General features: G+C 38.0%; 1 protein-coding gene across 11 annotated transcripts in view; it reads left to right on the top strand.

The window, feature by feature from the left end:
* Window positions 1-25,644, top strand: part of DEPDC5 (DEP domain containing 5, GATOR1 subcomplex subunit) — a 46,173-nt gene that overhangs the window by 5,375 nt on the left and 15,154 nt on the right. For 10 of the 11 annotated variants that reach the window (XM_032947137.2, XM_032947136.2, XM_032947133.2 and 7 more), the window contains 24 exons: window positions 355-433; window positions 752-813; window positions 957-1,026; window positions 1,137-1,209; window positions 4,876-4,979; window positions 6,204-6,278; window positions 6,647-6,781; window positions 9,638-9,699; window positions 10,409-10,479; window positions 10,979-11,048; window positions 11,423-11,456; window positions 12,855-12,975; window positions 13,331-13,548; window positions 14,686-14,889; window positions 15,052-15,166; window positions 16,678-16,787; window positions 17,487-17,561; window positions 18,571-18,754; window positions 19,479-19,645; window positions 22,472-22,589; window positions 22,800-22,967; window positions 23,213-23,429; window positions 24,875-25,044; window positions 25,328-25,430. In XM_032947137.2, the coding sequence (XP_032803028.2) occupies window positions 355-433; window positions 752-813; window positions 957-1,026; window positions 1,137-1,209; window positions 4,876-4,979; window positions 6,204-6,278; window positions 6,647-6,781; window positions 9,638-9,699; window positions 10,409-10,479; window positions 10,979-11,048; window positions 11,423-11,456; window positions 12,855-12,975; window positions 13,331-13,548; window positions 14,686-14,889; window positions 15,052-15,166; window positions 16,678-16,787; window positions 17,487-17,561; window positions 18,571-18,754; window positions 19,479-19,645; window positions 22,472-22,589; window positions 22,800-22,967; window positions 23,213-23,429; window positions 24,875-25,044; window positions 25,328-25,430 (2,805 nt within the window). The remainder of the gene's footprint in view (window positions 1-354; window positions 434-751; window positions 814-956; window positions 1,027-1,136; window positions 1,210-4,875; window positions 4,980-6,203; window positions 6,279-6,646; window positions 6,782-9,637; window positions 9,700-10,408; window positions 10,480-10,978; window positions 11,049-11,422; window positions 11,457-12,854; window positions 12,976-13,330; window positions 13,549-14,685; window positions 14,890-15,051; window positions 15,167-16,677; window positions 16,788-17,486; window positions 17,562-18,570; window positions 18,755-19,478; window positions 19,646-22,471; window positions 22,590-22,799; window positions 22,968-23,212; window positions 23,430-24,874; window positions 25,045-25,327; window positions 25,431-25,644) is intronic. The other variant, XM_032947142.2, reaches the window with a different exon arrangement.

Genomic DNA, 25,644 nt, shown 5'->3' with positions numbered 1-25,644 from the left:
AAAAAAGATGTAATAAGTCACATTTCTGGAAATGGCCCTTCATAGCACATAAACCACAAAGGGTCATTGCCTGAAACATGTCCGATTATGTATTTTTTCTTTGAAGGCAGTGTTGTTGATTAGTGTGAGTTTTGTTGTTAATTGTACTTGTGCACCACTGCCAACCCAGCGTCACCAAACAATTTGTACTTTAAATAATATCGGAAAATGTAAATTAATCACAAGTAATGTTAAACGTAGATATTTACTTATACATTGCTTTATTTTACTTGAAGATCTCAACTTGGTATTTTAATTACAAATGTTTAATTTGAATGACTGAATTAGTTTAAAATTTGTTCACATTTTTTGCAGGTTGTTTTTCGTTCGACATCGGCAATGGTTTACATTTTCATCCAGATGTGTTGTGAAATGTGGGACTTCAACATCTCTGGTAAGACATTCCGTTTCACCCTTTTCAGTGTGTAATAAACATGTTTCTCATGCTCCCTTTTCATCATTTTAATATCCAGTTAGTATTAATATCCTGCTTCATAATGAATAGACATACAAGAGAATTATCAAATGGTTTCAACTCAAAAGATCTGGTCAGTTACACAATTGCAATGCACGATTTCTTTTTACAAAAAAATATTACTGGAATGGAGAACAGATTTCAAAATCACTATCTCACAAATTTCGTATGTCTAGACTTTGGCATACACCTTAATGGTTGTTGTTGTTGTTTCATTAATCGTTATTTGTGTTTCAGGTGACCTGTACTTTGAAAAGGCTGTGAATGGGTTTTTAACTGATTTGTTTACAAAATGGAAGGTAACTAATCTCAACCACCCATAATTTAGTTTTCCATTACTCTGTTTGTAGACATTTGCAGAAGAAGCAGTTTATTTTTAAATTAAGCTGAGCTACATGCAGTTTCAAATTTATTGTGAAGGTGAAAGCTGTTTATTTTTCAGGACAAAAACTGCAGTCATGAAGTAACAGTGGTTCTTTTTTCAAGAACATATTATGAAGCTAAAAGCAAAGGTACACATTATTTTCCACCGTTTGTGTTAAATTATAAAAAAAAACTGCATTACAATAACTTTCCTTTACTTAACAACTTGATTGGTACTTGGGTTTTCATCTTAACCTAGATGACTTTCCGGAGGCACTCAATTGCCACATACAGCAGGACTTCAGGGGCCGTTTCTATGAAGATTTTTATCGGTAAGTTTATACGTTTGTCTGCATCAGCTTTTCCAGAGTTGTTCGACCGAGGCTATGTTGCATGTCTCGTTTAATAATGAGATGGCTATGTTGATAGTTTATTTTCCAAATGTGACCACTGCCCGTTTGTCTAAAGTAATGGTGCACCAAGCTGTTAACAATTAAACCTTCAAGCATAAGAGTAGCAGGATGCAATCAAATAATACAAATATGGCTCTGAACCTGTCAAACCATATTTGGTAAACTTTTTTTCAAATCACGTATTTGTCATTGAAATATACTTGATGGAGTAAGTTCGAAAATGTTAAATAAATGCAAATGTAAATTACTGTCTTTCATTTGATTGATATTGGTATATGCTAGGCTCATTAAATATATCCTAATATATCACAGTATCCAAGAACAGGGAAGATCATATTTAAATTTGTTTGGGGTTCAATGTTTTTTATTTATTGTTATGTAATTCAGTGTAACAAATGTTAACTGTAAAGTGTATTCTTTTTCATGATTTAGAGAACGAAGAAAGTTTCACAGATATATTTGATGCCACGGTGTATTTGTGATTAAGGTCATTTGCTACATTGATTGTTATGTTTAGATTGTCGTCCCCCCCCCCGCACCTCTGATTAGCACGGTTGGTTACATACAGCGTAAAAGACGTTCAACATACACACAAAACTAACAAGATAGATTATAAACCAAAAACCTAAGATAAAAAGGACGTTTATTTTTCAGAGATGTTGCGTCCTATATTATTACGGCAACATTCCTATTTGCTTGAATTATATTTTTATTTCAAAGATGTATCTATATATAAATATCACCACTGGGGAGACAAAGGTGGGCAGGCAGGGTGCTGGTGAGCCACCCCCTCATGCACCATGCTGGCCTTCATAGGTGCAACCTAGCCAACATTTGCCCTAACAGTCTGTTAATGGCTATACGGGGGATCTTTGTTCATATGTGCACATGTGCATTTTGTGTAAGTGCTACTCCACATGTTCATATGCCTGCATGTCTAAGTGCATATATATGTGTGTTTGTGCCAGTGTGTATGGCTGCGTGTGCTTGCATGCATATTTTGGGGATGCACGTTTTTTACTTTTTACTTCGTGTAAAGAGTGTTGCCAGCCTAAACAATATTGAGAAAGTGATATTAACTATTCATCACCTTGATCATGGCATGGAAAATTGCAGTGGAAATTTACAACAGTTAAAAAGATATATTTATAAAATATATGGAATGCACTTTTATCTATGACCTACAAGTCTCCTTTGAAATGTTATAAATTGTGTAAAGTATACATGCGATATTTTTCACACCAGAGACATCTTTCTTTTGAGCCTCGTCTCAAAACGGTGTTAGACCAGAGGACGCCAAAAGGCGTTTTGAGACTAGGCTACAAAGAAAGCTGTCTCTGGTGTGTACCAATCAGTTTCAAAGACAATGCATATATTAGTGTTTTTTTGTTTGCATTCTGACTACAAGTATTGTGGTTAATGCAGACATGATTCCTTGTAAAATATTTCAGTTTGGTGTTCTAATATCTTAACACCTGTTTGTTGCCAGAAAAAAGGGGCAAACCTATTCTCATACCTGTACACTAGCAGAATGCCAATTACTTTTAATTCTTTGCCAGTCACATTGCTATTTCACGTAAGATGAAATACTTATCTAGTATAGTGGGCATGCGTGGTATTCTTCAAAATCTCTTTTGTTTCAAGAAATGAAATGTGTTACTGTCAACATGAAATAGTTACTGTCAATATGAAATATATTAAAAAAGGAATGGTAGGGCCTGTATTTATACTGTTAATATTGCTGGGGGGGAAACAAGTATTTATTGTCTTTGTTGGTGGCAACAATTATAATGATTTAGAGGCTGGCATGAGAGATATAAATTGTGCTGAATGGATAATTACATTGTACAAGCTTCCACTCGATTATATAATTGGTAATTCGCAAGTGATGGACACAGGACAGTGGTTCACAAAACAATTGGTAATAGATCTTGACTTAAAGCTTTCGTGACTGCAGGAATTCATATTCTTTGGGTTTTTCGGTAAAGCAGCTCTCCCGCTAAATTGTGTCACCTGATGACGATTGCTTGTGTTGCGATCGAATAGTCGTGATATTTGTATTTTTTTATTATTAATTTCTATCTACGTGGCTTTACCGAAAGACCCAAAGAATTCGTAATAGCTAGATTCATTTCTCAGTTATGTGCAGATTTAAATACTGTTTGACTTGTTTAAGCATTTGCCATACAATTCTATTAACAGCTTCTATTCATTCTGTGCTCACAGCTGAAATTTGTATATGTTAAAAATAATGATCAGCCATTGTGTCCACTGCTAGATGAAGGCCTTCTCATGTTTTACCATCCCTGGGGCGCATGAATGGCAATATCCCCATTCAATTTAACACGAAAGCTTTCGCGACCAATATTATTCATAATAAAGGTTTTTGGGTTAGATCGCGTTATTTATAAATGTGTCGTAACCCTCCACCACCCGACACGGCCAATCAGCAAAAAAGTGTCACGTTGACAAAAGACAAATAGTTCACTACTTTAGCCCACCGGTGTGTTGAAGAGTGAATCCACAACATTTACAGTTTGAGTACGACGTTTCTCTGGTAATTACATCCAGCATCATCATTCTGCCGAATTGCCCGATGATGCTGTGGAGGGTTACGACACATGTATAAATAACGCGATCTATCCCAAAAACCTTTATTATGAATCCCCATTCAATTGTATCATCTCTTTTTATTCATATTATTTGTCATCTTTGGCAGCCTTTCTACTATCAGTCTTGTCAGTGGCAAGATGTTAACTACCTCGCCTGGTATACAGGAGTTTGTTGGTTTTATCCCGACCCCTGATGCCTGTATATTTGAAGTTAGTATGTTCTCTCCGTGGCCACATGGATTTTTCTTGAGGTTCTCTTGTTTTTCCCTCCACATTTAAAAATATGTATACATTTCCACATAATAAGCCACTTTATTGAGCCATCAATTGTGGCCAGGTCGTTTTTGAAAAAGAGCTATATAGCTCAGTGGGCCTTATGTGGTAAAATAAAGAAAAGTTTAGTTTAGTGTTGTACTTCAACCATCATCCAATCCTTTTGCATAGTGTTATGTTGCAGCCCACTTTCCTGAACAGTCCACATGCTTTCTTCGATTTACGTTTGTTACCTCATCCATGTGATCTTTTCTTATCTCTCAGGATAATTGTGTCCCCTTCCAACAATTATCTTAAATACTGCTTTGAAATACCCAATGCGAGAACCTTTACAATTGTTTGCACCATTTCAATAAGCAATTTTACAAATATTTTTACATTGTTATTTATCCATAGGTCCTTTATACATATTTAACTCATGGAAATAAAACTAATGGAATAATACTCTAATACTAAAAAATAATTCTTGCTGTGGTTTTCCCTCCTGATGATGATTGCTTGTGTTGCAATCGAAACGTCGTGATTTGTTTTTTTATTTGATTTCATTTCTAACTATGTGACTTTACCGAAAGAACCAAAGAGTATGGATTCCTGCAGTCACGAAAGCTTCAAATCAAGATTTAACGGAATGATGTTGAAGATTAATTGCTTTAAGAAGGCCTGGTTAACAACTGCAATGATAATGTATGATTATTTTAAGAGTGGTGGCGCAAAATGAGAGGCGAGACGATTGGATGTCTCTGCTGGTCACCATAAAGAAGATCTTCATTCAATACCCCAGGCTTGTACGACTGAAGACCGTTGGTAAGTTGGTGAGGCTAAGCATTGTGGTTGGATTATTGTGTCACTGGCCAGCATTTTCCTCATACCTGCTGGCACCCACAGTTGACAGCAAATGGCAATTCGATTTTTTTTGGAAATTGTTACATTAAAATTGTAGCTAGAATCGTTTAAAAGTGTTGAGAATTTCTTTGCAATTTGCTTTTATGTAGATTGGGGAAAATTCTAATTCATTGGAGCACAGAATTAAATGCAGCTCACAATGCCTTCATGTTTGCTGGGAAAATTTCTTATATTAAACAATTTGCCACACAGAGCATGTTTGCAACAAAAAACATTAAAATGTGTGACTTTTTGTCCTAGTTCAACACCACTCATACGGTATATGTGGTGGAGGGTTACGACACATTTATAAATAAACGCGATCTAACCCAAAAACCTTTATTATGAATAATATTGGTCGCGAAAGCCTACATGTTAAACTACTATTTAATTATTACATGATTCATAATAAAGGTTTTTTGGGTTAGATCGCGTTATTTATAAATGTGTCGTAACCCTCCACCACCCGACACGGCCAATCAGCAAAAAAAGTGTCACGTTGACAAAAGACAAATAGTTCTACTGCTTTAGCCCACCGGTGTGTTGAAGAGTGAATCCACAACATTGACAGTTTGAGTATGACGTTTCGCTGGTAAATACATCCAGCATCATCGGGCAATTATAGTATTTGATTCTCATAAAGTTAACTTGTACTTTTTTAGCTTATGGGTCAAGATTAATATTTAATGTAGTGCAACACAAACCATATTTTGTATAAATGTAGACAATGTAAGCAGTATGCTGTATATTTGGGTGATTTGGGAAGAATTAAGTTTAAAGGAGCCATTGCTTTTACATGTATTTTGGGAAGATATTTGCCAATTACATACAGCAAGGACCACTTTTTTTCCCTTGCACAGATTTTAGTGGCGTGATAGTAACAGAGCCTTGTCAGAGTTCATAATTATAAACCAGCGCACTTTGCAGTTATATTAAAAGTTCCATTTTCTTTTAAAGTAATATATCTTGGTTTTCATCTTGTTTATATGAGTATATGATAACCATTGTTTTATATATATTTTATTATTTTATTGTTTCCCTTCAACGTGACTTTACCGAAAGAACTAAGAATATATATGATAACCAATTAAAAAATGCAACCTTTTGTGTGATTGAAATAAGTTTATTGTATTTTTTGTCTCCTAGAGGGTTTTCCAAAGGCCCACAATTCCACTGCAGCCCAAGGCAACTACTTGGAATCAATCAACCTCTCTTTCAATGGTAATTATTCTGTTTTGCAGATGCATTTCATCATCTGAAATTTGTAAAGATGTCACATGTTACATGTATTTATTCCGTCATTTCCGTTTTCTACGTAATACTTTCCGCACACTCGTGTATAGTTTAATTGTGCATTTTAATTTACCTAGTTTTACATTGTTGGACATTTCAATAGTTTCAAATGCTCGAAAAAGAGTGTATTTTACACTTAAGTTTTTTCTCAGACTGTTGAGTGTTCACATTTTTTAATTGTGTTGACAAAAATGCTTGGTTTCACGTGTGCCGCATGCATTTTAAAAATAACCTTTTAAATATTCCTGGTGAATTTTAAGAGCACACTGTTTCATATGTGTCACTTGTTTTCACAGTGTTTGACAAGCACTACATAAATCGTAATTTTGACCGTACTGGTCAGATGACAGTCGTGATCACACCGGGCGTGGGTGTATTTGAGGTGGATCGACAGCTGATGATTCTTACAAAACAGCGCATGATTGACAATGGTTAGTAACTCAAGCGCCTCAATGCACAACACAAATCTAAGTTAGCATGCTGTTATGCATGCTGCACTGGAGCTGGGATTTACTACCGAATATTCAGCTTCCTCATAGCTGCAGTGAACCAAATTGAACATAACTAGAACAGAAATGCACAGACACAAAATTATCACGCGAAAAGACTAAACGTTAACACAGAAATGTAAGTACAACTCACAAAAGCATTCACACATAAAGCACACAGACAAAAATCGCACAGCCTATAAGACAGACTTACACACACCCACATAAATACACCCACAGCACAGCCACATATATGTAAATACGAGCACAAACATGGACTTGTACACAACACATACATAAATACACTTGCACCATACAAAGACAAAGATCCGTTTAGCGGTTAGCCAGCGCCTATGGAACGGTACACGAGGAGGAGGTGAGCATACCCTGTCAACCCATACAGTTTACCCGTATTCTTGTACAGGGAAATTGAGTTTTCAGGTCCATATGGCATACAGCCGTTTGCAATACGGGCAAAAAAATGTGTCTTTTTGTATTTTTCCCTTGTGATGGGACTTTGAAAGATGAACGTTAATGTTTATAAGGGCACAGGGTGACCAATAAGGTTTGAATTGGTCTGTAATAAGGTGGGCAATGATGAGGGGTTGACAGGCATGGGTGGGTGGCCAGCACCACGCCCTTGTCTCCTGAGTGACGATCTTGACACACCGCACCAGTTCTTCGTTTAAGGTTGAGTTGACTTAGCAGAGGAGGCCCAGGACCGGTTCAGATAATCGTCACTGGTGTTGGCCATGAGCCGGAATCGAACCCGGGAAATCCCGAGTTCGTAGCTCAGCGCGCTCACCGCTCCACATACATATATACACACCCACAAACATGTACATATATACTCTTTGGTTCTATTCAGTAAAGTCACGTAGGTAAAAAAAAATAAAACAACAAAAATCACGACGTTTCGGCCACAACACAAGCGGCCTTCATCGTGATTTTCGTTGTTTTATTTTTTATTTTATTTTAGTTTTTTTACCTACGTGACTTTACCGAATAGAACCAAAGAGTATGGTCATGAAAGCTTCAAATCTAGAATGTACATATATAAACATGTGCGCACATACACACAAAGCACAGATACATCTTATACTCTATACATGCAAAAAACATGTATACATCAACAAAGATCCCCTCTATAGCGTTTTATACTCTTGGGGCTAACGTGTACACAAACATGTGCACAATCCATGCAGTCACTGCTCCTTCCGCCCTCCTCTGCACTCCTATTATTAACTGCCTGTGTGAGCCATACTCCACCCGCTGCCGATACTCAGGCCTCTTATTCTCTGCTGACACTGCACACCCAGCATTGTGAACCTATATCCTAGCCCATTATACCCTTGTGCACTGGTTACACCCAAGTATTCCATATTTGGCTACCTGCTCTACCAAACCAACCATTTCTGAAAAAATATATATCCTTATTCGTCTGAAATATTTGATTTGGTCAAATATATGTTACCCCTAAGTGGTTGCACACTGCATTTTTAGTGTCAATTATAGTTTGCTTTCTGCAATGAAAGCATTGCGTTGTATGTAATAATGTTATTGATACAATGTTTTCCTTCATAACATATGCATGTTTTATGTCTTCTCTAAAACTGTTAAACCGTATTTAATAGAACATTTAATTAAAAGTAAGTGGTTGAGCAATTAAACATTGTTTTGTTCATCTGTACGAGTACATTTTATAAAGTTAATAAATCCAGCCCAATCAATGGAACCAAGCCACTGTTTTCCAAGACTCTTTTCGAGCCAACCATATTTAACCACTTCAGCAAAAATGTTAAACAATGTTTAATGTTGCTTATTGCAAACCAATGCTGTATTGAAGAAAACTAAATAGGTTAATATGTGGTTATTTGATGTGATAAAACGTTAAGATTTTTTTTATTTGTACCTACTTGGCACCTTTCGTAATGTCTCAGGGTGGCATGCAAGAAAATGACAAAGATAATGAAGAAAGAACCTGTTGAAAAAATAAGAGCCAGGGATGAACAAAGCTAAAAAGAAAAGAGCTGTTTTGCATTAAAAAAAAGCAGTAAGATAAGAGAGTAGATACACTAATTAAACAAGGAATGACGTGTACGATTAATTTATTTAAAAATAAAGTTTAAATAAAAGTGAGTATCAGAAAAGTAATCGAGAAATAGAAAGTAGCAGCCAGGAGCGGTGTAACGCCGGCATTCTCTGCAAACCCAGAAGAGATTAAATTACACAGCAAGTAAGTGATTCCACATGAATAAACGTGTATATAATTGCATGGAAATAGTTCTTGCAACAAAATTTCCCACAATTTTATAGCGATTACACAAACAGTATCATGGCATGAGACAAAGTATTCATCTGAATCTCGCAGTGCAAGCGCAACCTTTTTCATGTTAGATATCAGCCTGCTGAAGTGGATATCAGAGCTTCCGCTTGAGATTCCTTCAAGTGACCTCTGGTCTACAATGTAGAGGACAGCACATTCCCACCTGCTCTGTATATGAGAGTAATGCACTTAGCATGTCATTCAAACTGATCATTTCATTATCAGATCTGGAATTTTGCCTAATTTGAGTTTTTGCGAAGTCGGAATCAGAATTGTCCCAGCCCATTTCTGATTGGTGAATGGGCTGGATTATCACCCAGTTTCTCGCGGTATCAGCACAGCGCTGTGACCTCTGAGCCACCTCGCCACCTACACACTCTTTGGTTCTATTCGGTAAAGTCTCGCCACCTCTTGACCCATTTAACAGTCATACTAATAAGCACTTAACTCATACAGTTTTCTGGTGGATTTAGGAATCGGGGTGGATCTGGTATGCATGGGAGAACAGCCACTCCATGCTGTGCCTCTATTTAAGGTATGTAGCATTTCTTTTGTATACTAAAAAGGAGTGTAATACTTTGTAAACTGTTTACAATTTCTGGTGAAGGATAATACGATGTCTGCATTGTTTTTTAGTTTGCACAGTAAAAGCAGCATGCAGATCATTTAAATCAATGGGTCTGATTTGTGTGCACAAACCGTAGCTCAAAATACAAAAGTAAATCGGTGGTGTGGTATCCATTTAAAATTTGTATCTGCTGAAAAATCACTGATTGCAGCACTTAAACTTTCGCACATAGGAACAAAAGCATGATTGTTATGCAATAATCCTGTCAGGTCAATCAACACAATCACACCTTTAGATATTCTGTGACATTTTGATTCTTAGGAGCTGAGTATTCACTTTGGCTAAAGTGTTATGACCATAACCTTTTGCAAGGTAAATTTAGACTTAAAACTTTCATGACTGCAGGAATTCATGTTCTTGGTTCTTTCGGAAAAGTCACGTAAATAGAAAAAAAACATCAAAAATTAAAGCAAAAACCCCACGACGTTTCGATTGCAACACAAGTGGTCTTCATCAGGCGGAGAGAAAGGTGATAATTTTATAACTTGGTTTGTTTGTGCTTAACGATATACGTATTGTAATTACATTATTTATTATACTTGGACTATTTCGAACTATATAGACTAATGTGTTTTGTATAAAGCTTGTTATACTAATCATATTTTCCTTGTTTTAGCTGCACAATAGAAGCAGCAAAGATGGCAGCGTTGGTGATGACTACAACATTCCTCACTGGATCAATCACAGGTTGGGTACACATAGTGTACATGTATGTCGTAAAGAGTATACCTAGTTCACTATACTATGTTAGTACACCTTTGTTTGAGTTACAATATACCAAAACAAAGTCGTGATTATAATTTTTTGGTTATTTTTACATACTATACCATGAACGCAAATCATTCAGTGTGTGCATAATCAACGGGCCACGCGGTAGCATTCTCTGTGGCCATGTGTAGCTCTAGTAAACCGCCCCTGAGCTTAATGGGCAGTCGTCAACAATAAACGACGACATTGTAGAGTGCCACAGCTCCAGAGTGTGGGTTGTCCTCTGGCTGCACAGAGACCTTGTCTGTATTAAACCTGATCAGCAAAACCCGCCGACAGACATTTAACGGAATTAAGATATACAAACGTAACACCGTTTGCTTCGTACTGTGTTAATTTTACAATATTAAATCAATACTGTAGTTTGAGCACTAAAGCTACAGTATTGTAGGTTTATGAATGTGCTTTTCCCTTGCAGTTTTTACACTTCGAAAAACCTTTCCTACTGCGCCTCCTTCACTCCCCGCATCAAACTGGCTCCCAAGAAGGTTATGAGCCCCATATTTGATCTTTAATAAGTCCACTTCATTCCTGAGGCTTTTAGAATGATATGAAAATGTGACAATGTATAATTTGAAGATTTATCCGCATGATTATTCTGAATTGCTGAACCTGCAAATGGTTCTAGTCTACCTGTGTTAATGACAATTTACAGATACCAGTTTATTTGTGGGACATGTTCTGCCATTTGTTACTGTATTATGCATACAGACAGTGTAATCTATGTAAATGTGATACATAGTGAAATTCCATACTTGTGGTTGTTTACTGCATATACACCAAGTCACTTTTGCCAGCAACGTTTGCACAAATTACACCTTCGCATGCATAATGTTTTCATCTTGCTTTGTTCTTGTCTTAGGAAGCAATACACAGTAAGCATATCCGCGACAATGGTACGTAAAGCACACTACAGATGTGACTGACATAGGCGAGATTAAATACTACTTATCTAGGAATGTTTACAGCAAATGTATAAGCTTCATGTTGTCATCTGGGCATATAGCTGAGACCCCACTCTAATGTAGTGGAGATCAGCAATTCCCAGAAAATGCTAATTATATTTTTGGAGCTACTGCTACTTGTACAGATTTTCATAGAACTTCAAATCTTCTTGCTTAAAAGAGCAATTAGAATGCATATTTCTGTTAGTGGCCCAATTCCATTGTCTCATTCATACCTTTTCCCCCATATGGTCATTGTTGGCTTCCCACAAAGCCAAGTACCTATTGCATTGACGTTGAAGGGTTATGGTTTGGGGGTGGTCTGTTTCGAAACATGCCCAGCTGTCTTTATCTACCCAGTGCTGATGACCACAACCACATCAGTTACTCATTAAGACCATGTGCCATTTATAATAAAAGTTCATATGCTATATACAAACATCAAACAGGGAATTTTCGTGTAAGATAAGAGTGTGCATATACCTGTGTCATCATTATTATTGGCATTGTTTTCATTATCCAGGATCGAAAATATAAATACTGCTGGAGGTTAACAGTGATTTCCCTTTGAGATAGGGAGTTGTAATTGGTGTAAAACTTGAACAAAATGAAGAAAGGCATGTTGCTGAGATAGTTAAATGGTGTGACTCCCAAAGACCAGCGACCAAAGTTGCCACTTTGCAACCTTGATATTCTTTGAAGGACACATGGTAACTACAGTAGTTCCTTGATTTGTAAAAGAACAGAAGTGGTGGCAAGATGTGGTGACACCAACTGTGTTGTGCTCTTGACTTTGACATGCACATTATTTACAGACGCTTGTCTTTGCACTCCTGTAGTCCTTCTGATCACTCTACAAGTTGCCAGGCATCCCCACACTTCGCAAGGCTGTCTCAGCCTTCAAGGGACAAATCCGCTTTTGACAGCATTTCTGCTGAGTGTATAGCAATTGGCACGCATGGGTGTGACCGAGGCCTGATTGGTCAATTTGGTCCTTGTGCTAGGCTTGATGCCATTGGCAAAATGCCTTTGCCCCTCCCCGAGCCAATGATTGCGTTGCCAGGGTCAGTTGGGAATGGAACCACGCCCTTTCCTCCCAGTGGATTGGTACCAACATTCGACATGAATAAAGGGAAAATACATTTCAAATTCTGTCAAAAAAAGTATGAAATTTATTAAATAGTATGTTTTAGATTACAAGTAATGGTTGCATTGCTCTGGTGTTGAGTATTTATAAAGTTGTAATTTAGAGACAGTTCTACACAAATTCACTGCAACATTGTTCACCTTTTAATGTCTAGCTTCGATTGCAGTTGTTAATACATACTTATCCCCTCTCTTGCTAAACAGGGATGTCTGCTGCAAAGGAGTCTGAGACTAGCCTACCAATACAGGTGGACTATGAAGCTTATGATGCCCAGGTGTTCAAGATACCAGGCAGCACTCGTTGCAACCGGAGTCTTCACAGCCGGTGTGCAAAATCATCGTTGGAACAAAAAGCCAGTTTTGGATGATGATGATAATGATGATGATCGTAAAGTATATTCAGCATGAATATGCATGATAATACTGATGGTGATGCTTGCGTTTGGCTAATGAAGAGCAACTATTAGCATGAAAGTGGTCACGTAGGGTTTAACAAAGTAAAATTAAAAACATCTATTATAAATGTAATGCTATTCACTAAAATGAAAGAAGACTCTTAATCCACACATTCCACGAAATAGATGTGAAAAAGTGAACTACATTTTAAGAAATGGTATTCTGGTCATTTGGCCGATCATGATTGATTGTGCGAAGCTTCATGTGTTGTTTCCCATTTACAGACCGTCGTCGCACGACGTGCGTGCTCGAGTCACCACGAGCTTCAGCGAGGTGCCACCAAGCCCTGTCCTTTCGGGGAGAAGTCAGTGCTCGGAGGAGGCCAACAGCCAGGCTTCGGACGACAGCATGTTAGGCAGAACTACGGGCGCGTGCCTCATACCGCGTGCTTGTCAACGCCAGTGTGAAATCAGCAGCTCCCTCGGCTACACCACCACACGAGGTTTACCTACATGCCCAATGCATGACAGGGATATTCATGCTATTCCATGAATTGGAGATCTCGTCAGGCACTACGAATTGTCGTGTTTTACAATTGTACGTATGTTGAACTTCTTTCGCACCGTGCGTAGCCAACTGTGCTAATTGGAGGTGCGGGAGAAGCAGAACAAACCAAGCATAAAAATACATTTTAAAATAATTATTTTATGCACATACAAAATGAACCAATTGGTATTGGTGTATTTTGTATGCACATTCGTTACTTTTGTGACAATGTGCAGGCATTGATTCAAAGTTTTATAATAGGCAATGTTCGATTTTTATTTTGCTCATATAAAACTTGAAGACAGACATTTTCAGCATTTTTTTTTTATTCTTTGGTATTAATTGCTAAATTATCCTCAGCTTAAAAAGAACATTTTAATGGACTCTTCTATTATGTAATTTGCATGTTCATACTTTCATATCTATACGGTCATGTGCCATACATGTTTTCAGTATAACCCATTATGATGATGGATATAACATTTATTTGAAGAAGAAAATAATCCGTTAATGAAGCACTGAGCTGTAACTCCTTGTTGAGATGAAGCAAGCACAGTGGAGTCAGTGAATCTTCACCTCGTCTTGTACGAGTATGATGAGGGCTACTGCCATGGTATAAAGAGTAGCACACTGGCCGTGCAGTTTAAAGGTCAACGGTTTGATCTCTGGGCACTGCAGTTCAAACAATGAGCATGTCTCTTCAATCTGCACTTACCTCTGTCCAGCGAGCAGTATTGGCTACATCAATCGTTAGTTGAAATGCAGTTCAAATGTAGTAGCATAAAGTGTTGGTCTTCTCACGTCTTTCAGCATGGAAGAGTAGGACAGATATCTTCTATCAGGGCTCTCTAGCCTAGAAATACCCCCTTAGTAGTGAATCAAAATCTTTATTTATACCTAGAGGAATCTGATGAGCTATGAAGCTCTTTTTCACAGACGTCTAGTCGGGACGGGTAAGAACATTACAACAACACTGCTGGCTCTTCCGCCAGCATTGGTGCGAGCAAAAAAAATTGCAGGGCTGCCCCCCCCCGTCCCCTCTTTTACCAACATTTTTTTTTGTGTCACGCGCCCGCATGTCGCACTGCATCAGACTTGGCCGAGAGGAACAACTACCGCGACGAGGGGGACTCGAGTGCCCCAGGCCGCTTCCAGGTGGGCAGTGCCGAATCACTGCTGCGCACCAAGCATGGCAGCTGTCCCCCGCAGCGCGCGCTCATCAACCCCTTTGCTCCGTCGCGCATGCCCATGAAGCTCACCTCCAACCGTCGCCGATGGATGCACACGTTCCCCGTCGGTAATGTTTCCTTCGTCTCGTTACGCGAGCCTGAAAGCACGCTAGCACTTTGATAGTGCAATTTGGAGAATGGCGAAACAGCTTTTGAAGAGGGGGAACAAAAAAAAAATTGTTCGCGTGAAAACGTGTAGCTTTTTCCCCCGTCTTGTCGATTGGATTCAGGTCCCACAGGAGAAGCTTTTCAGATTCACCATCAGATGCGACCCAACCCGGAAGAGCTGGCCCTCCAGCTTGTGGATTCAGAAGAGTTTACCGAGAGTGAGAGTACACCTGATCGGTGGGTAACACAAAAGAAACAAATATAGATTTTTTTTCTTATTCTTTTAATGATGTTCAATATAAAACGTTGTCTTAAAAATGTTGTCTTACCAGTAAAGACTTCTACCAAAAAAAATTCTTCCATTGAAATTCATGAAAAAATCCTTTATTAGTTAGTTAATCCTGCAGGGAATACGACTATATTTGTTTGCATGTCTATACATATATACGTACCTCCACCAACCCATACTGACCAGTGTGGTGAAGTATGGTCCAATAGCCTCTGAGCCGTATGGTGTGGGGAGCCCCAGATGCGGCTGTACATCTGTACCTCAGTAAGGTCCACAACCAGTAATCTTGGTCTGAAATAAATACTGCACTTATTGTGGTAAGTTCATGCGTTTTGTAGCTTTTTATCTAATTTTGATTTGATACGTTCATGTCTTCGAGGCTGAAAAAGGCAGCTTTAGCATATTGAGTAAATAACTAATGTGGCTTGCTCAATGAGTATTATAGAAGCAGTGGGAGGGGCAGCCTGAGATAGCATCACTGCCAGATGTTAACTTACTCATTGAATTTTGCCTCTCGTCTCAATAATGAGAAAATTCCTAGTCACACCGCAGGGGGTGGGATATCTCAGACGGTAATATCACAACAGTGATGAATCCCTACACTACTGTTTAGGACTGTTTTTATGTATGGCCTATTGCATTAATTTATTCAGGATTATTAGGAAATCATTGGCAGTGTCTGAAACTTGGAATAAAAATAGGGTCAGAGCAACAGGAAAGACTTAAGAGGCTGGCCTCCTCAGCAGCCTTGTTAACATCTGAAGTTGTTTATATGAGTATGAGCAGTACCTTTAAACATGTGAGAAATGTTTTAGCCTGGAGCAATGAGACTTTGGATAGGTTTTAAAATGTGTTTATACGAAATAGCTTTAATCATGTCACTTTCATCCTCAAGCGAGTAGAAATGAGCCAAAGAATCATGCGGTTTCTAGAATATTTAAGAGCTGTATTTATACACTTTTTTAAGTGTCATGCGATATGTTATACTACAGATACATTATTCTTATCAGGTTATGTTATTTTGTACTCTAATCGAAATTCTATTATATGTGCAACTTTAGATATGCTGCAGTGCTGTCCAGGCTATTCATGGTTCCAATGTGTGTGTGTGTGGCGGGGAGAGGGGTAACTACAAACTCAGCGACCAGGGTTCGATTCTCGCTCATGGACAACATCGATGACGAATGCTCATGGGCCTCTACCAGGTCTACTCAGCTTTAAATGAGTACCTGCTGCGTTCTGTAAACATCACCACTGGAGAGACAAACAAAAGACAGCCGGGCATGGTGCTGGCCATCCTCCTGCCTCGGATACCTCCGATTAGCGCAGTTGGCTACATACGTTGCAAAAGAAGTTTAACATACATCCCTGCTGGCAGTAGTAGATGCTCTTGAACATGCACTTGCCCCAACAGTCTGTAGAATAATTAACGAGGAAGGTTGTCTTTGTCTTTTATAAGGAAGCGCAAAAATTCACGGAATATCTTGGAGGACATTCCATTCCCACCGTCCATCAGTGGCACAAACCTATGCAGCCTTGAAGAACTCTCCCCTTATCTCCCCAAGCACGGTAATAATTATACATTTATATTCCCCTGTTGTTGATTGATGACATTGCCGTCAGGATTTTTTTATTTATAGTTAACTAATTAATAGTTGAGGTTTCAATGGTAATTTTCTTAAGGGCCCAAGGGATGCAGATTTATATTGTTGGTACAGTTACCATAATAGCTGTGCTATAAACAAAACAAACTATCTACTCTTGTATTTATACTCTTGTCTTTTTGTGAATAAAATTGCTTTTGAATTGTTAATTAGAAAACACTTTGCAGCTTATAAACATACCAGAGTAATAAATTGTGCTAATGTGCAAATTATAATTAAAACGGCAACGCTATAGAAAGTGCAAGATATTAATTTATATAACCTCACATTCACTGATGCTCTCATTGTCGTTAGTTTCTTTGCCCTCTGTTAAAAACTTTGTCCCCCCTTGCAGGTAGACTCTACTCTGTGTGTGTGTGAAATGTCTGTCGGAGGAAGAGGGTGAATTCATTGATTGTGATACCGTAGCTTAAACCTAAGCCTCATGTTAGACCGCTACAAGGTGTAGTTATATTTTAGTATATGCTTCCTCCCCGACTCTATTTAAACGTGTGCAATTTGCAATATTGCCATGTCTTTACAAAAGCATTACCTAGACGGTAATGAGATTGTACCATTGAGCGCTGCATCTTTTTGCAAATTTAATTGGTTTCATGTGATGCAGGTTTTTCTTGCAATGCTGTCTCGAAAAAGGCAGCCGTTTCAGTCGAGAAAAATCTACCCCCCCTCCCAGAGCCCAGTGAGTGACGAAAGCCAAACATGCTGATGTATTAATTAATGTAATTGCGTAACTTGTGATTTCCAATGTGCTTGTCAAAGCGTTATTCATTTTTCTAGCGTACAGATCACATGTCTGTTCTTTCAAAACAGTCGATAAAGCCCCAGCTATTTAGAGGAATGGATTTTGCATGAAATGTATTTAAATGTGTAATATCTCATATATTCTCTGGCATTATTTCATGCAAATTATCTGCCCTAATGAGTCTCAAAAGCTTTTAGAAATCTACTTACTTTTAATGAGGACCACTGATATGGACGTTGAATTAGCATTATCACTGTTTATTTAGTTATAATTTTCAAAAACGAATACTTATGTATTCATACCATTGCTGACTGCAACTTTAAACCGAAATGCTAGTATATATTTAATTTTTTGTTACACCATCTATGTAGTGCTATATTAAAAACATATTTTTAAGGTGGCAAAGGATAACTGCAACTTTCGTTTGCAATTTATTAACTGGAAAAACATTTAAAACTGGCACGCCCTGTGAAGCCATTCATGTGTTCACATAAGCACCTTAATTGCATGCATATATATTCGAGTGCCTTGTAATTTCTGATTTTTGTGATGTTTGCAGTTGTGACTGCATTACTTTGTTATTGGGTAATTATATATGTTAAATGATTGAATGCCGTGAGTGTTCTTGTGTGCAATGTATGTTATCTTACATTATGAAACTTCGATTATTTTAACCAATCCAATGCTTATATTGATCATCACAAAAGTTAAAGCATGCATGTAAAACGCACTTAGTCTAAGCATTGCACATTGCCTGCATGAATTTGTGATAATTAAACTGATTTAAATGCTTTTTTAATCAATCTTTCTCTTTTTGTTGCCCCTGTGTCTCCTCTTATCGCATACTGTGAATGTCTTTCATGTTCGTGGGCTGTGTGTCTCTGCGTGCGTGCGTGGACATTTGATTTGTGATTGTGTGCTCCGGGGGGTGTTTTCCCACACAAAGCTGACAGCCCGTCTCCTCCTGTAGTGCCCAGTTTCTGTTGCACAGTTGGGGTGGATTGGAAGTCTCTCACCACCCCTGCCTGTCTTCCTCTCACTACGGACTACTTTCCGGACAAGCAGTCCTTGCAGAACGATTACTCGGAGGGATGCTATGATTTGCTTCCGGATACGTTTGATGCAGACAGGTGATTGTCATCGGCAGCACAATGTATCTTGTTGAGAAGAGTGATCATTGCTGTTGACATTCCTACATTACAATATATGTTTAAAGAGAAATGGGTGTTACAGTTGGTTTTTAATAGGCTGATATTTGAATCGTAATGAATAGTGCTTGAGTTGGGGAATGTCATATGCAGTGTGTATACACACATTTATTGGAATTCATCATCATATATGCAGCTAATTTTATTGTGCAGTAAATCTCGAAGTTATTGGCCCAGAAACTGTTATTTCACACCAAAACCTTTACATTCTGATGATATCTGAGAGAAAGTTATTGTTTTCTTTGTTTATTACAAAATATCCTTTAGGTGGTATTGAGGTGATTTAATACCAAGCTAAGTAATTGAAATGTAATAATGTGAGACATTTTGGAATAATGAATGCTCTTAATTTCATCTGGTTATTTGTTTTATTCTAAATCGAGCTCTTCCCCTCCACCATTTTGCCCTTGTAAAATGTACTGTTCCTATATTCTGCAAACAACTAATTTGCTGAAAACACATCTAACTGATTTAAACAATGTGTTCCACTTGTACAGAATTTACAGATACGGTATTCAAGTGACATACATAATTTAGAAAATAATGTTCAATCTTGACCTATTTTACGTTGCACCTAAAAAAACTTCTTTGATTTGCAAGACTGCTGTTGGCATGGTGTGTATTTTGTCATCTGGCACCGTTGCAGAAGCGACGAGGAATGTGTCAAGAGGCTGACAACGCAGCAAGTGTACGAGGAGTTTATCTCTCAGAGGTTAATGCAGGGCTACCAGCTGATTGTTCAGCCCCGCACCAGCAAGACCAATGTGTCTACCCCAAGTCTACCATTGAGCAGCAGTCCACGTTTCACCAAAGGTGGGAGCATACGTACACTTGTAAAGGGCTTATCTGGAGAGGTGGGTGGAGGAGCATCACTATTCTAGACAAGCATGGCTCAAATTTCAAGTGGATGTATAGTAGTGAAAGTTTTGGGTACATCTCTGGAAAAGTGATTACATGTAAGAGAAGTTTTTTTAAACTAATGTTTAAATTTTAACATAATTACCCTTGCATAGAAAATACAAATTATTTTTAGATATCATTGTCTGGATATTATAGACTATATAAAAGCAACAAAACTGACACCTTTTTTAGAAGGAGTCATGTTTGCATTGAACATAATACCTGTGGTCAGAATGCAAACAAAAAACATAACTCTGATAATGTATGCACTGTCCTTGAAATTGATTGGTCCACACCCGAGACAGCTTTCCTTAGAGCCTAGTCTCACATGGTGTTGGACCAGATGACGCCAAAAGACGCACAACATTATCAGAGTTTTTTGTTTGCATTCCATCCACAGGTATTGTGGTCAATGCAAACATGACTCCTTGTAAAAAAAGGCGTCAGTTTTGTTGCCAGATAAAAGGGTAAAAAAACAATTATCATATTTTGCTACTGGCAAAGGAGGTTCCAATGGTATATACAAGCAATTAATTCAATGGCAACTGAAGCAGTCATCCAAACTCTTGCAAAAATCTAAATTATCCAAAGCATGAATAAAGATGAGATTGCATGAAGAAAGCAACAAAATACAAATCAGGTTAAGATTCAGGTAAGGAGATTCATAGAATATGTTTTAAAGATTGCATACATAAAGGAAGTATTAACCATCTCAGACTCGTTGACAACTTGGTTATAATAACGAATGAAAATGGCCTAATGGAAATGATTGGAGAAGTTAACATAGAAGGCTTTACAGTCGAGTTCTGGATGAAGGAGCAAAATAAATGTTAAGTTTCAACAGCGTTGATAACAATATCATTGTTGGATTAACTCAAGTGGATAATGTCGGAGCATGTGTACTTCGGGCAATTATTGAAGGTGCATACGGATGAAATTGTGAAATAGAGATAAACGAGAGCAGGATAGAGTGCCTTTTAAAATCTGAATTTAATAACGAAACGCAGTTTGCCTGAAGAAGAATATTTTCAAGAAGTGTGTATTCCCTTTTAGACATGCTTCAGAAACACACTGATATAGAAAATGGAATGAAAGCTGAAGAGTACAGAAAGAACCAAGAATAACTACATGCTTGGAAATACACAGAGGCAGAGGAACACAGATCGGAGAGTAATCATGTGATTGACTGTTAAGGAAAGTGGACTTTGGCAGGATATATCGCTAGAAGGGATAATGACTGATGGATGAGCATGGTTTTGGAATGGCAACCAATGGAAAGAACACACCCGAGAGGGCGATCACCACAGTGATGGAGCATTGATATCAACTCATATCCAGGAGTGAGATTAAATGTGGTATTGCCTTATAATGAGGGAATGACGATGAAGTGATGAGGCTGTTATCCAGCAATGAGTCCATAGCTAATGATGATGATGAATATTTTTACAAAATTTTAACATTAAAGTTCCAACAATAGAACAAACATGCAATTTAAATGTAACAATTGTTCTGTTGAAATTCGTTTTAATATACTTCGTTTTCATATATATGTATGTTCAGCCAAGCATTTGTGTTTGTAAAAAAGTTGCTGGAAATTGGTGGCTTACCGATTTCGATTGGATTTGCCCATGGGTTTATGGCTATCTCTTATCAGTTATTAAAAACCTCTTGAAAAGGCTGTCCATCATCGAAATCTCCCTGGCACGACATGTTGCTCCATTAGCATGAAGGGTCACAGTTAAATTATCAGCACATGTGCACTTGGACAGATGGTTAGCCCGAACCTGATACACTCAGAGATTTCCCCCCCCCACCCCCCCCAGGAAGCGTGATTACTCCAGGTTTGGGTTTTTTCACCGTTTTTAAAATGCATTGTTAATACGTCTAACTCATATTCACCATCTCATTAGCAAATGTGATTATGCGTACAGCACTTGCATTATAAACAAAAGTTTGAATTAGCATCAATTGCAGCAGGAGACATGCTTGTAACCCGGGAGCTGAAAAAAATTCATGACAAATAAAATTAGTGCTGAAGTTACAAGAGAGGAATAACAAAATAAACTGGGCACAATCTGTTTATTTAATTGTTTCAACAGAGTATTCATATACAAGGAGTTTCTGCACTTCATACCAAATTAACTGATGAAATTGAGTGAGATTTATTAGAAAAATATGTGAATGTTGAGTCTACAAACGAAAGTCAAGTTTTCAATTTAGGGAGAGCTGAAATAAGCAGGAATGTCTATCGGCCAATAAAGGTCACGACTAACCTCTAAGTGGTTATTGATGTGGACAGTAGACATTCGCAGGAATACTTCATTTATTGAAAACTCTTTTGTAATTAGATTGATATTGGATTTGAAGTAAAATAAATAGTGCACATTTATTGAGCTGCAATCTGCAAAACCAGATACTTTTAGTTTAATAGTATAAACGCATTGTGAGGGTCATATGTGGGTCTGGAGAATTTACTTGGGTTATACTATTGATCGGCCATTGTTTTTCATGTTTAAAAATCCCCCTCTGTTCATAGGATAAAATATCACCTTTTATACGTGCTTTTACACCTGCGTTTACACCTGTGCTTGAGTGCACTGCCGTATGTGTTTTTTTTTTTAATTCACTGAAGCAGCAGAGTGGTTGTGCAGTGGATTTCGTTGCGCTGATTCGTATTTCTTTAACACTGCGCGAGCTTACTGATGGTTTTTCGAATTTGTTTTCAAAATGGATTTCAAGGGATTTTCTCCCGGGCACTGGTGGAGGAGGAGACCCACCACTGGCTAAGCATGGGTCGCAACCTGCACATGGTCTCTCTGAAGGACAAGAAGATCAGCGTCACACGATACTTACCGAAGTCAGTGCCAGATCTATTTTAAACACTTTTAAAATCATGTAAAAAATATTACGGTTTGATGACCATCCCATGTTATTTATATTTTTCACTGGATATAATGAACCTTTAAACTGTGTTTTTTTTATGATTTAAAATATTGAAGACTGCATAGATCGCTGTCATCTTCTCACAGCTTGAATCCATGAGTTGTCTGCGTTCTTGTGTGTGCAGGCACCCATATGAGTCAGCCCAGTTTCCATACACGTACAGCCTCTGTACCCCACACTCGGATGGCGAGTTTCTTTCCTGCTGGGTAGAATTCTGCCACGAGCGTCTGGAGGAGTACAAGTGGAACTACCTTGATCAGTACATTTGCTCTGCAGGATCTGAGGACTTTAGGTAATAACAACTTCTTATTCCTGCATATGCATCCCATGCGTGCATATTTGCACACTGTGTTGCCTTATGAACTCTGCTTAAAATTCCGCTGCTCTTGCATGTATTTTGAACTTCTTTTGCACCGTACATAGCCAACCGTGCTAATCAGGGGGTGCTCTTGCCAACCATCTTTTAACAATTGTATTTTTATTCTCGAGTTCGGTGCCAGTTTTGATTCGAAAAGCTGCTTTCCATTGTGTGCTTAGTCTCATTGAATCGCTCAAGTTCTGGCGGACACGATTCCTGCTTCTCCCCGCGGCCACGGCACTCACGAAGCGAATATGTGAGGGAGAGGAACCCTGCAACAGCTACGAGTGGCAGCGAAGCGAGGACGAGGAGCTGCAGCTCATAGATAACTTCATCCGCTTCATGGAGAGCCTCAATCGCATGCGAAGACGCCATCGCTCCGACCGCATCATACGCGTAACTCTTCAGCACCGTGCACCGTTGTAGTGCCTTCGCAAGTTGGAACTATTGCAGCATTTTACAGTTACTTGCGTACATGCGTACGCTTACATTCCTTTGTTATTAAATGTTAACTTTTTCAATCCCACACCTGATAATTGTGCCTAACCGTTGATTACATGCACAGTTTTAATATTTGAATATTGTAGGTAATTCTATGAATGTAAAACATGTGTTTTTTATTTAATTGTCATTGTTTTGATAATTTGTTGAATGCTCTTTAATCACTGCGATTTTCTATTGTGTTTGATTGCTCTACCCAGTTATCTATATCACACAATCAAGATTGTAATTTGATAAGAAATTTCAAGTTATTTTAAGGTCCAGATTAAAACAACAACCCCCATATATTGCAACATATTAATGCTTTACTGTTCATGGTAATAACAAGCATATATTTTTTTTGCTTGTTATATATAGAAAAATATCTTTTTTTTTTGCTTCCAAAAATATTTTTTGTGAGTGTCCAACAAAGAAGCTTTGCTTCATTGGCCTTTGTGCCGTCACGGTTTGGTGAAGAAGCTGCTGGCTCTGCACATTTCTTTTTAGCAAGATACCTGCAAAACAAGTCAAGATACACATACAAATTCCCACACCTTTGGCGTTTATGCCAATCAGATAGAATTGGTATTTTTAATGGCTAATCCATTATTTAACAGCTCTTAAAATTGAAATTGATTTTTGTAAGGTACGAGAACCTAACATTTTAAGCAATCCCTTTAAGAATTTTTCAAGGGTACATATTTTTCAGGAAGAAATGTTTGCACATTTAAACAAATGCATTTGTAGTATGTTTCATCGGGTGCAACAGTGGTTATTAGTCATGTAAAGTCATGGAATTTTACCACCTTTTTTTAGATATGCTTACTGGTCTGGATCTTGCAAGGTGCTACACTGGAAGAAAACTGTTTTTGTTTGCAAGCTGGATTAAAGTGAAAGCTAGGATTTATGACTCGTCACTAATCGAAAGTGATATACTATATTCCACATTTATTAAAGCCTACGTACTCCTTAAACTGACAAATGATGCTTGCGCTCAAGTGTTCGCAAGCTCTTGTGACTTGGTTGTTAAATTGATGATGATGATGATAGCGGTAATAGTAATGATGGTTCCTGAAGTGTGAAGATTGTCAAGTTAATGTTGGTTATTGTATTTGAAACTGACAAATTAGTTGTCCCCTTTACAAAGTTCTCAAGTATACTTGAACAAAACAGTATTTTAAACGGTAGCATTTCCACTGGTGCTCCTTATGATTGCTTTACAATAATAACTCATATTTTCGCATGCCTTATATTGTTTTCATTTCCTTTTGATTTTATTTTTACCTTTACCACGTAGTAATTAAAAACGAATGCTTCTAACAACAGTGAATGCTAATTTTATTACTGCTTTATGGCCACAGAGACAACCGGATGGTATGGTTAAGATTCCTGCGTTGAAGCCGCCGGCGTCTGGTGCCTCCTGTGGGCCAAGTGTGGCGTCTATGATGGGCCAGGATCCCGGCAACCCAGTTAACATCAGAAAAGGCACATCTGCCCTTGCCGCTCTTCTGGAGATGGAGGCCATCCAAAGGTCAACACGCTCCAGGGAGCAGACTTTGTAGAAGCATTTAAAATAGCCACGGGATTCTTAGAGTTGTGTTGCATTTAAATTATTGAACTGTAATGCTTGTATAACTTGCACATGCTTCCCATTTTCAATGCACTTAATAGACATGATTAGATTACCATGTCAATAAACAAATTTATGTTTTTATTTAAAACTATATTTTTTTACATCCTTAAGTCAAATATGTTCTTGAAGGGTTTTATTTACAGGGTTTTTGCCTATATCATTGTGCCTGTTTGCTATGCAGGAGCGAAGAGGAGCGATACTCGGTGAATGCGATTAAACCTACCACAGAGTCACAGCCTGGGGTTCCCAGTATGACCCCAACTTACCTGGACAGCCCCAGGAAGGTACTTGGCGAACATAAGGGCATCTCATTTCCATTTGAGAAAAGGCACATTTCCATTTTAGAAGTGTCACATTTCGATATGCCCCTTCACGTTCATAAAGAGTATTTATAATTCATTTCTCGGAAGGTACAATACTCGCCTTAAAAATATATAATTTTTCTCATTTCATACCGATTAGAAACAAAATGCAGCAAAAGCTAATAATGTTGATATT

This window comes from Petromyzon marinus, chromosome 5 (assembly GCF_048934315.1).
Source record: "Petromyzon marinus isolate PM22_M1 ecotype Great Lakes invasive population chromosome 5, UKy_Petmar_22M1.pri1.0, whole genome shotgun sequence".
Classification (NCBI taxonomy): Eukaryota; Metazoa; Chordata; class Hyperoartia; order Petromyzontiformes; family Petromyzontidae; genus Petromyzon; species Petromyzon marinus.
This window is presented reverse-complemented; position numbering and strand designations above follow the sequence as displayed.